The following is an 11,881-nucleotide window of genomic DNA, read 5'->3' on the forward strand; positions in this document are numbered from 1 at the left end:
GTCTTTTCATTTTGTTGATGGTTTTCTTTCCTATGCAAAGCTGTATCATTATCTCCGTATGCCTTCATTTAGAAAAAAATTTCTATTGTTTAAATAATCATTTTTTAATTGACCATTTTTATTAAAGCATAGTTGACATACAATGTCATATTAGTTTCAGGTGTACAACATGGATATGATATTTATTATTGACTATCTTCCCTTCCCCTTCCCACCGATCCTTCTTTCCCTCCCATCTGGCAACCATTAGTTTCTTATTTATTTCTATGGATCTGCTTTTGTTTCCTTTGCTTTGAGGATGCGAAAAATCCCAGAGGTAAGTGACATCTTTCCTTGTCTGAATCATTTCACTCCGGTCCATTCATGTTGTCCAAAATGGCAGGATTTCATTCTGTTTATGGCTGGTTTATATTCCATTGTACATACACACCACATCTTTATCATCTAATTGTCTATGGATCTAAATATTCAAAGCAATGTTTTCTTTTGTTTTTCTAAATCCTTGACATGATAGATTAGGCCATTGATTTTTTAAGGTTCTTAATTTTATTATTTCATAGGTTTGATGTGTCATATTTACATTACAACTCCAGTTAAAACATTCACTTGTTTTTGTTCACACATTGAGTCTTAGGAAGTCTGTTGCCTTGATTTCCAAATGTAGAGACATTGGCTTATCTTTGACTATAGAATAAATGTGAATCCTCAAGAGTCCCAGGGGCACCTCAGGTCTCCACAGTGGGTGAGGCACTAGCCAAGTGTGACTGTTGGCAACCTTCCTGCCTTCTGGGGTCCCTGCAGGCCCCCTCCCTGGAGTGTGGGGTCTGGAAACCTCCTGAGCTAGTGGATGGCTAGAGCAGCATACACACTGGGCTCTTCTGAGGGCTCCTGTGATGGGGAGGATGGGGGTGCCCCTGTCTGTTGTCTAAGAGCCAAGAGGTTCAGCTGTGCGTAGGTCACGTCCTGGGGGACATTGGATGCAGCCTGGAGCAGGGGGAGAGAAAGGGATGAAACGTGGTTGGGGTTTGAGAAGCCTCGGGGCCTGGGGAGGATGGGACCCACCTGACTGTCCATCTGTCTGTTCTCTTCTGCTTGTCTGTCCTTCATGTCCAAACATTCCCCTGATAGGAAAGGAAGAGAGGTAGTCATTCCCTGCCTGAGTCTTGATGTTGAACAGTTCACCTGGCCGTACAGACTTCCTGGGGGCCTTCATGCGGCCTGTTCTGCTGGAGAGAGACAGTGAGACAGAACAGCGTCTCCTTGATTTCACTGTTGAAATCCTCCTGTCAATTACCCTCATGTTGCCAGATCCAGCAATAAATTAAAAAGATCACACACCATGACCAAGGAGGACTTTCTCTGGAAATGCAAGGATGGTTCAATATTCGCAAATCAATAAACGTGACACACCACATAAACAAAATGAAGGATAAAAATCACATGACCTTATCAATAGATTCGGAAAAAGCGCTTGTGAGAATGATTCCTATTCATGAGATTGAAAAGGATGAAAGATGACCTCACCTCCGTCCATCTGTGCTGACAGTGAGTGTCTTCTTCCTAGGATTTCTGATTTGAGATTCTGGGGAAATCCTTTTCTCAGCTGACCTTCTCCATCTATTTGGTTTTCCTGTAGCAGTTGCTCTGAGCCCCCCATTGTGTGACCCAGGTCACCCCCTTCCCTACTCACCTGAGGTCCTGCCTTTGCTCTGACGCCGATGTCGGAGGAGGAGGAAGAGAAGAAGGGAGAGCAGCAGGACCAAGGCCACTAAGACCACTATCCAGTACCATTTGAGACCTAGGACATTAGTGACTTCATGAATGAGCCAATGATGCTGTTTAATGATCACCTACTGTGTGAGAGGCACAGGCTTGGGTCTGTCATTTATCTCCTCTCACCTCACAGCAGTCATGCACCAGGCATTGCTGACCCCACCACTCACTTCACTGAGGCTCAGTCATGCCCCAGGTCATCCATTCCTGAGGGGGCGGGGCTGGGACTGGAACCCGGGACTGTGGGTTCCTTGTGCTTTCCTCATGAAAACCCCTCCCAACCTTCCAGGTGGACAGCAGATTTGTGCTCTGGGATCCTCCTCTGCAGGGGCCTGTCCACGTCTCAACTGCAGCTGAGGGTCCTTCCTCATTACTCGCCCCCAGCACAGCAGGGACAGGGAGGGACAGGGTGTGGGTTGGACTCTGAGTCTCTCCTGGATCCCTCTCCACTCACAGGTCTCTGACAGCCCCCTAGGAAAGTAAAGCTGGGCTGGGGGCTCTGCCTTCCTGAGCTCTGTGAGGCCCTTATGTCACCTCATCTCCCAGCAGCCTGTGAGCAGGATGGGACCAGGGATGAGCAGACAGGAACCCGGCACTCAGAGGAGAGAAGGGACCGCCCAGCCCCACAGCAGGAGCAGCAGAGCCTGGAGCTGAACCAGGGCTGATCCACCCTGTTCCCTCCTCTGAGCTGAGCCTAAGCTGAGGGGTAGGACCTGGATGCCAGGACCCTTATCATGCCTGTCTCTCCCTTTGCAGTGTCACCGTCACTGAGACAGAGGGGACAGGCCCCATAACATCACATCCCGGGGGGCTTCCCTGTAAGGCCCCTCTCCCAGGAGGTCAGGGTCAGAACTGACAGGAAATGTAAGCTCTGGACAAGGATTTTCTCCTTTTACACTGAGGCCCAGATAAGGGTAGAGCGTGTCCAAGTGAGAGACTTCAGAGGCACCTGAACCCCTTATAGCTCAGTCCCCGTCCCCACATGGAGGAACCCACCAACTCTGCACAGAGACCTTCACACACCCGGCGTGGGAGAGACCTATCCTCAGAGCCTCCTGGGATGAGGATGGGGCAGGCGGGGTGGGGGCTGCCTCCTCCCACATGAGGCCAGCTCCCCCTCCCCAGCCTGTGCCCCCACATCTCCCTCTGCCATGACAACCCCAGTCATCACCTGCCTCAGAGCCTGGGACTCCCAGCCCCCCTGGGACACAAGCCCGTCATTGAGAATCTGGGTCACTGGATCCCCTGACAGACTCTCAGGACTTGCTGGGTGGGCTGTGCTCCCTCTGAGCAGAGCTCCCTGGGACTCACCAGCTGTGGATATGGGCTCTGTGGCTGGGGAGCTGGGGCCTCCAGAGGGTCCTGGAAATGAGGACAGGCAGAGGGTGAGAGGCTTGGGCTGAGCCTGGACCCCATTTCACACAGACACCCTGTTACGTCTGTGCTGTGACCACTGAGACCCTCCCACTGCTTCAGTATCCAGGTGAGGGGGAGGGGGTGGACGGGGTGGGAGGCCCTCTAAGTATAAGATCTCCTAGGGGTGACCATCCCTGCAGCCCCTCACTCCCTTTCATCCCATGATTGTTCTGGGGGCGGGACCCTGAGCTGACAGCTCAGCAGACAGGGTCAGGGGCCCTCACCTGAGACGAGGAGCTCCAGGGGCTCACTGGGGAGTGACAGCAGGAAGGGGGAGGTGCTGTGTGAGCTGTAGCACCTGTAGGTGCCTCTGTGGGCTGAGGTCACAGGTCTCATGGAGAACTCTGCCTGGTACTGCTGAGCTTGGTACTTTGATCTCATACACAGGGGGGGATTGGCGGCTCCCTCCTTGGACAGAAGGAACTTGTCTGTCAGGCTCTGTGACTGACACAGCAGGGTCACATTCTCTCCTGAGGCCACCCTGGGGCCTGGCTGCACCGAGAGGGAGGGTCTGTCAGGCAGGTGTCCTAGAGAGAGGGAGGGAGGGTGAGGGCTGCCTGCCCACCTTGTTCTGACCTGAGAGTCACGAGACCTCTGAGGACACCTATGGAGACCAGACATGAGTTACAGGGGCTGCTCCTCCCATAAACACCCTTCTCCTGGCCTGGCACCCATATCTCATTGTCTCGCTCTGTGTCTCTGGTGGAGAAGCCGCTGTGTTCCCCTCACCCCACTTTTTCACATGGGGCTGCCCTCACAGCGAAGATGCCAACAACCTGGAAAGTAGCTCAGTCCATAGATAGAGCAATAATGGGACTCACCTGACACCAGGAGCTCCAGGGCATCACTGGGATGTGACCACACCTGGGGGCTGTGCCTGTAACAGCCATAGCATCTGAATGTCCCTGTGTTGCTGGGGGTCACGGAGCCCACAGGGAACTGGGCCTGGAACTGCCCACTGGGCTGTGGCTGTGAGCCCAGGGTCCAGGAGAGCCTGTGATCTCCTTCCTTAGTCAGAATGAACCTGTCAAATCCCTGCCCTGAGCCACACTGGAGGGTCACGTTCCCTCCTGAGGTCACGACAGGGCTGGGCAGGGCTGAGAGGCTGGGTTTGCTGGAGGATCCTAGGAGAGGAGGAGGCAGTGTGTTACATTGGCTCAGACCTCCCTCACGTCCCCCAGGGGGAGACATCAGAGCAGACCCCCTTCCTGAGGGCAGAGCCTGAGGCTGGGACCCCTGAGTGTCCTCTCACCTGTCACCACCAGCTCCAGGAGGTCACTGGGCTCTGACCAGCCATCAGGGCTGAGATAGTAACAGCGAAATATCCCTGCATCACGTTTTGTCATGGATGGGATGGAGAACATCACCTTGTCCCCGGGCTTCAGTGGCTTCTCTCTTTTCCATGGTGCTGGGCTTCCCTCTTTATCCAGACGGTACTCTGAGGCCCCTGTGGTCCCCTGACAGGAGATGGTCAGGGGCCTCCCCAGGGGGATCACTGGTCCTGGCTCAGCCAAGAGGGTGGGTTTCGGGAATGTCCCTGGAGAAAACAAGAGGCTGCATTACAAAGGCCTTCCCCACCTCATCCCACAGCTCAGCCCAAGACACTCTTATTGTATTTCATCCATCCTAGCCTCACCTCTCCTGGGGACCGGGCCCTGAATGACTGAGCTCAGAAAGCACAGGGTCAGGGGACACTCATCTGACACCAGGAGCTCCAGGGGCTCACTGGGGAGTGACAGCAGGAAGGGAGAGGAGCTGTGTGAGCTGTAGCACCTGTAAGTGGCCCCATGGGCTGAGGTCACAGGACTCATGGAGAACTCTGTCTGGAAGTGCAGAGCTCGGTGCTTTGATAACAGATGCAGGGGGACATTGGGTGGCCACCTCCTTGGACAGAAGGAATGTGTCCCTCTAGCTCTGTGACTGACACAGCAGGGTTACCTTCTCTCCTGAGGCCACCCCAAAACCCGGCTGCAAGGAGAGGGAGGGCCAGTCAGGCAGTTGTCCTCGAGAGAGGGAGGGAGGGTGAGGTCTGCCTGCCCACCTTGTTCTGCCCTGACAGTCATCAGGCCTCTCTCTGAAGACACTCAACTCTATGTCTCTCTGTTTCTCTGAGTCTCACTTTCCCCTCCCACCCCCTGTCTCTCTCTGTCTCTCTCCTGGGGCCCTGCACCTTCATTCTGGCCTCACCACCTGAGACCCGCAGCAGGGCCTGTGCAGATCTGGGTGCCTGGCTGTATCCACTGGATCATCACCTGCCACCAGGATATCCAGGGCGTCACTGGGAGGCCAACTACTCAAAGAAAAGGTTTTTCCTACTCTAACATATGTACCCGCCCCCCACTGTCTGCCTGGAACTGCTGAGCTCGGTGCTTTGATATCAGATGCAGGGGGACATTGGGTGCCCCCCTCCTTGGACAGAAGGAATGTGTTCCTCTAGCTCCGTGACTGACACAGGAGGGTCACGTTCTCTCCTGAGGCCACCCTAAAACCCGGCTGAGGAAGAGGGAGGGAGGGTGAGGGCTGCCTGCCCACCTTGTCCTGCCCTGAGAGTCACCAGGCCTCTCTCTAAGGACCCTCCTCTCTGTCTGTCTCTGTTTCTCTGAGTCTCCCCCTCTCCCCTCCCAACCCTGTCTCTCTCTGTCTCTCTTCCTGGGGCCCTGAACCTTCATTTTGGCGTCACCACCTCAGACCCCCAGCAGGGCCTGTGCAGATCTGGGTGCCTGGCTGAATCCACTGGATCCTCACCTGCCACCAGGATATCCAGGGCGTCACTGGGAGGCCAACTACTCAAAGAAAAGGTTGTTCCTACTCTAGCATATGTACCCACCCCCCACTGTCAGCCTCTCTGAGTGTCCAGGGGGAAGTGGGCCTGAGGGAGCCCAGCCTGGGGCAGCAGGACAAGGCTCTGGGGGAGGTCCCGTCCCCCCTCCTCGTGCAGAGCGAATCTGTCATAGCCGATATCAGAGCGACACTGGAGGGTCAGGCTCTGTCCAGAGGCCACGATGGGGCCCTGCTGGCTCAGGAGGGAGGGCTTCCCAGACTCACCTGGGGAGACCAGATGTGAATTATAGGGGCTGCTCCTCCCATAACCCCCTTCTCCTGGCCTGACGCCCAGGTTTCAGTGTCTTTCTTTGTGTCTCAGGCCCAGGAGCCCTTGTGATCCCCTGTCCTCACCCTCTAACATGGGCTCCCCTCAAAATAATGACCCTAATGACACCACAGTTTGGTGTCTGAATCAATGGATGTGATAATAATGGGCCTTACCTGAGACTAGGAGCTCCAGGGGCTCACTCGGGAGTGAGCACACCTGGGGCTTTTTACTGTAGCAGCCATAGCATCTGAACGTCCACCTGTGGCTGGGGGTCACAGGGCCCACAGGGAACAGGGCCTGGTACTGACCACTGGGCTGTTGCTTTGAGTCCAGGGTCCAGGAGAGCCTGTGATCTCCTTCCTTAGTCAGAATGACCCTGCCAAATCCCTGCCGTGAGCCACACTGGAGGGTCACGTTTTCTCCTGAGGTCACAACACGGCTGGGCAGGGCTGAGAGGCTGGGTTTGCTGTAGGATCCTAGGAGAGGAGGAGGCAGTGTGTAAAATGGGGCTCACACCTCCGTCATGTCCCAGGGCTGGGCTGTGAGAGAGGGAGACATCCTGAGAGCAGACCCCTTTCTTGAGGGCAGGGCCCGAGGTTTGGACCCCTGAGTGTCCTCTCACCTGTCATCACCACCAGCTCCAGGGGGTCACTGGGCTCTGACCAGACATCAGGGCTGAGGTAGTAACAGCGATATATCCCAGCATCACGATCTGTCATGGATGGAATGGAGAACATCGCCTTGTCCCCGGGCTTCAGTGGCTTCTCTCTTTTCCATGGGGCTGGGCTTCCCTCTTTATCCAGACGGTACTCCGTGGCCCCTGAGGTCCCCTGACAGGAGATGGTCAGGCGACTCCTCTGGGGGATCACAGGGCCTGGCTCAGCCCAGAGGGTGGGTTTGGGGAGGGGCCCTGGAGAAAACAAGGGGCTGCATTACAAAGGCCTTCCCCACCTCATCCCACAGCTCAGCCCAAGGCACTCTTACTGTATTTCTTCTATCCTAGCCTCACCTCTTCTTTGCACAGGGCCCTCAATGACTGAACTCAAAAAGGACAGGGTCAGGGGCCCCTCACCTGAGACCAAGAGCTCCAGGGGCTCACTGGGGAGTGACAGCAGGAAGGGAGAGGAGCTGTGTGAGCTGTAGCACCTGTAGGTGCCCCTGAGGGCTGAGGTCACAGGGCTCATGGAGAACTCTCCCTGGTACTGCCCAGCTCGGTGCTCTGAGCTCAGAAGCAGGAGGGGATAGGCTGCCCCCTCCTTGGACAGAAGGGACGTGTCCCTCGGGCTCTGTGACTGACACAGCAGGGTCACGTTCTCTCCTGAGGCCACCCTGGGGCCTGGCTGCACCGAGAGGGAGGGTGTGTCAGGCAGGTGTCCTAAAGAGAGGGAGGGAGGGTGAGGGCTGCCTGCCCACCTTGTTCTGCCCTGAGAGTCACCAGGCCTCTGTCTGAGGACCTTCCTCTCTGTCTGTCTCTGTATTTCTGAGTCTCCACCTCTCCCCTCCCACCCCCTGCCTCTGTGTCTCTCTCCCTCCCTGGGGCCTGCACTGCCATTCTGGCCTCACCCCCTGAGACTCCCAGCAGGGCCTGTGCAGATCTGGGTGCCTGGCTGAATCCACTGGATCCTCACCTGCCACCAGGATGTCAAGGGCATCACTGGACCAACCACTCAAAGAAAAGGTTCTTCCTACTCTAGCATATATACCCCCCACCCCGGTCAGCCTCTCTTAGTGTCCAGGGGGAAGTGGGCCTGAGAGAGCCCAGCCTGGGGCTGCAGGACAAGGCTCTGGGGGAGGTCCCGTTCCCCCTCCTTGTGAAGAGCGAATCTGTCATAGCCGACATCAGAGCGACACTGGAGGGTCAGGCTCTGTCTAGAAGCCACAAAGGGGCCCTGCTGGGTCAGGAGGGAGGGCTTCTGAGACTCACCTGGGGAGACCAGACATGAATTACACGGGCTTCTCCTCCCATAACCCCTTCTCCTGGCCTGGCCTCCAGGTCTCACTGTCTTTCTTTGTGACTCAGGCTCAGGAGCCCTTGTGCTCCCCTCACCCTCTCATATGGGGCTGCACTCAAATTAATGACCCTAGGAACACCCCAGTATTTGTTGCCTGAATCAATGGAAGGGACAATAATGGGCCTTACCTGAGACCAGGAGATCCAGGGGGTCACTCGGGTGTGACCACACCTGGGGGCTGTTCCTGTAATAGCCATAGCATCTGAATGGCCCATTATCGCTCGGGGTCATGGGGGCCACAGGGAACAGAGCCTGGAACTGCCCCCTGGGCTGTCTCCTTGAGTCCAGGGTCCAGGAGAGCCTGTGGTCTCCTTCCTTAGTCAGAATGAACCTGTCAAATGCATCCAATGAGCCACACTGAAGGGTCACGTTCCTTCCTGAGGTCAGGACAGGGCTGGGCAGGGCTGAGAGGCTGGGTTTGCTGTAGGATCCTAGGAGAGGAGGAGGCAGCAGGTTAAATGGACTCACTCCTCCCTCATGTCCCCCGGGCTGGGATCTGAGGAGACACCCTTAGAGCAGACCCCGTCCTGAGGGCTGAGCCTGAGTGTCCTCTCACCTGTCACCACCAGCTCCAGGGTTAGTCAGAATGAACCTGTCAAATGCATCCAATGAGCCACACTGAAGGGTCACGTTCCTTCCTGAGGTCAGGACAGGGCTGGGCAGGGCTGAGAGGCTGGGTTTGCTGTAGGATCCTAGGAGAGGAGGAGGCAGCAGGTTAAATGGACTCACTCCTCCCTCATGTCCCCCGGGCTGGGATCTGAGGAGACACCCTTAGAGCAGACCCCGTCCTGAGGGCTGAGCCTGAGTGTCCTCTCACCTGTCACCACCAGCTCCAGGGGGTCACTGGGCTCTGACCAGCCATCAGGGCTGAGATAGTAACAGCGATATCTCCCAGCATCACCCTGTGTCAGGAGTGGAATGGAGAACATCACCTTGTCCCCAGTCTTCTGTGGCTTCTCTCTTTTCCATGGTTCTGGGCTTCCCTCTTTATCCAGACGGTACTCCTCAGCCTCTGGGGTCCCCTGACACCAGATGGTCACGGGGCTCCCCCAGGAGATCACTGGTCCTGGCTCAGCCCAGAGGGTGGGTTTGGGGAAGGGCCCTGGAGAAAACAAGGGGCTGCATTACAAAGGCCTTCCCCACCTCCTCCCACAGCTCAGCCCAAGACACTCTTATTGTATTTCTTCCACCCTAGCCTCACCTCTCCTGGGGACAGGGCCCTCAATGACTGAGCTCAGAAAGGACAGGGTGAGGGTCCCCTCACCTGAGACCAGGAGCTCCAGGGGATCACTGGGGAGTGACAGCAGGTAAGGGGAGGGGCTGAGTGAACTGTATCACCTGTAGGTGCCGCGGTGGGCTGAGGTCACAGGGCTCATGGAGAACTCTGCCTGGAAGTGCCCAGCTCCGTGCATTGATCTATGACACAGGGGATATTGGCTGCCCCCTCCTTGGACAGAAGGAAAGTGTCCCTCGGGCTCTGTGACTGACACAGCAGGGTCACGTTCTCTCCTGAGACCACCCTGGGGCCTGGCTGCACCGAGAGGGAGGGTCTGTCAGGAAGGTGTCCTAGAGAGAGGGACGAGGGGTGAGGGCTGCCTGCCCACCTTGTATGTTAAATATATATATATATGTACTAGAGGCCCAGCGTGAGAAATCACACGAGACCCCGAACCCGTCAGCGGAACCCAGACCCTCCGCACCGCAAGACCCATCAATGCACCTCCTGTGCATTACAGCCACTGGCCTTTTATATATAGATCGGTTTCAGAGAGGAAAGGAGGGGGACAGAGTGATAGAAACATCAATGATGAGAAGGAAGATATGATCAGCTGCTTCATGCATGCCCCTACCTGGGGATTGAGCCGCAACCTCGGCATGCAACCTCACCTGGAATTGAACTGCGACCTCCTGGTTCATAGGTTGAAGTTCAACCTCTGAGCCATGCTGGGTGGGCTGCCTACCTTGTTCAAACCTGAGAGTCACCAGGCCTCTCTCTGCGGACCCTCCTCTCTGTCTGTCTTCGTTTCTCTGAGTCTCCCAACTCCCCTCCCACCTTCTGTCTCTCTGTCTCTCTCCCTCCCTGGGGCCTGCACTTTCATTCTGGCCTCACCCCCTGAGACACCCAGCAGGGGCCTGTGCAGAGTCTGGTTCCCTGACTGAACCCACTGGCTCCTCACCTGCCACCAGGATGTCTAGGGTCGGGGTTACTGGGGTTCAAAGAAAAGGTTGTTCCTTCTCTAGCATATGTACCCGCCCCCCTGTCAGCCTCTCTGAGTGTCAAGAGGAAGTGGGCCTGAGAGAGCCCAGCCTGGAGCTGCATGAAAAGGCTCTGGGGGAGGTTTGGTCCACACTCTTTGGACAGAGAAAAACTCTCATAGTGGACATCAGAATGACACTGGAGGGACGGTCTCCGTCCAGAGGGCACAATGGGGCCCTGAAGTGTCAGGAGGGAGGGCATCTGAGACTCACTTGGGGAGACCAGATGTGAATTACAGAGGCTGCTCCTCCCATAAACCCCTTCTCCTGGCCTGACCTCCAGGTTTCACTCTCTCTCTCTGTCTCTGGCCCAGGAGCCCTTATGATCCCCTGACCTCACTCTCCCCCATGGGGCTCCCCTCAAAGTAATGACCCCAATAACACCCCAGTTTTGTGCCCAAATCAATGAATGGGATAATAATGGGCCTTACCTGAGACCAGGAGCTCCAGGGGGTCACTGGGGTATGACCACACCTGGGGGCTGTACCTGTAACAGCCATAGCATCTGAATTTCCCTCTGTCGCTGGGGGTCACGGGGCCCACAGGGAACAGGGCCTGGAACTGCCCACTGGTATGTCGCTGTGAGTCCAGGGTCCAGGAGAGCCTCTGATCTCCTTCTTTAGTCAGAATGAACCTGTCAAATCCCAGCCCTGAGCCACACTGGAGGGTCACGTTCCCTCCTGAGGTCACAACAGGGCTGGGCAGGGCTGAGAGGCTGGGTTGGCTGTAGGCTCCTAGGGGAGGAGGAGGCAGCGTGTTAAATGGGGCTCAGACCTCTCTCATGTCTCCCAGGGCTGGGCTGTGAGAGGGGGACACCCTGAGAGCAGACCCCCTTCCTTAGGGCAGAGCCTGGGACCCCTGAGTGTCCTCTCACCTGTCACCACCAGCTCCAGGGGGTCACTGCGCTCTGACCTGCCATTAGGGCTGTAATAGTAACAGCGATATATCCCAGCACCACTGTCTGTGAGGCCTGTGGTGCTCAACGTGCCGCTGACCATCGGATGCAGTAGAATTACTCCACACGTGGGAAATGTCCTTCCTTGTTTCTCAAAGCAGAACTCCTTGGCCTCCGCAGTCCCCTGACACCAGATGGTCACAGAGCTCCCCCAGGACATCACAGAGGCTGGCTCAGCCCAGATGGTGGGTTTGAGGAGAGTCCCTGGAAAGAAACCAGAGGCTGTATGACCAAGACCTTCCCACCTTCATTTCCTAGCTTAGTGCTAGAACCTCCTCTTTTATCACCTCAACCCAGCACCTCTGTGCTCCCTCCTGAGCCCCAGGAGTGAAGTAAGAGGAGGGACATGGAGCCTGGGGAGGACTCACCTGCCTGCAC

At 56.2% G+C, this 11,881-nt stretch overlaps 1 protein-coding gene across 1 annotated transcript in view; it reads right to left on the reverse strand.

Annotated features, from left to right (window-relative positions):
• Window positions 1-528: 528 nt before the first annotated feature.
• LOC102259054 (leukocyte immunoglobulin-like receptor subfamily B member 3) overlaps window positions 529-11,881 on the reverse strand; it is a 14,982-nt gene continuing 3,629 nt past the window's right edge. The window contains 16 exon segments of the mRNA XM_014549281.1: window positions 529-984; window positions 1,063-1,121; window positions 1,691-1,798; window positions 3,085-3,135; window positions 3,414-3,716; window positions 4,011-4,313; window positions 4,442-4,726; window positions 6,454-6,756; window positions 6,903-7,190; window positions 7,353-7,655; window positions 7,909-7,996; window positions 7,999-8,204; window positions 8,421-8,723; window positions 9,110-9,394; window positions 10,980-11,282; window positions 11,423-11,707. Of these exon segments, the coding sequence (XP_014404767.1) occupies window positions 841-984; window positions 1,063-1,121; window positions 1,691-1,798; window positions 3,085-3,135; window positions 3,414-3,716; window positions 4,011-4,313; window positions 4,442-4,726; window positions 6,454-6,756; window positions 6,903-7,190; window positions 7,353-7,655; window positions 7,909-7,996; window positions 7,999-8,204; window positions 8,421-8,723; window positions 9,110-9,394; window positions 10,980-11,282; window positions 11,423-11,707 (3,617 nt within the window). The 3' untranslated portion in view covers window positions 529-840.

Source organism: Myotis brandtii, unplaced genomic scaffold (assembly GCF_000412655.1).
Source record: "Myotis brandtii unplaced genomic scaffold, ASM41265v1 scaffold5439, whole genome shotgun sequence".
NCBI classification, from domain to species: Eukaryota; Metazoa; Chordata; class Mammalia; order Chiroptera; family Vespertilionidae; genus Myotis; species Myotis brandtii.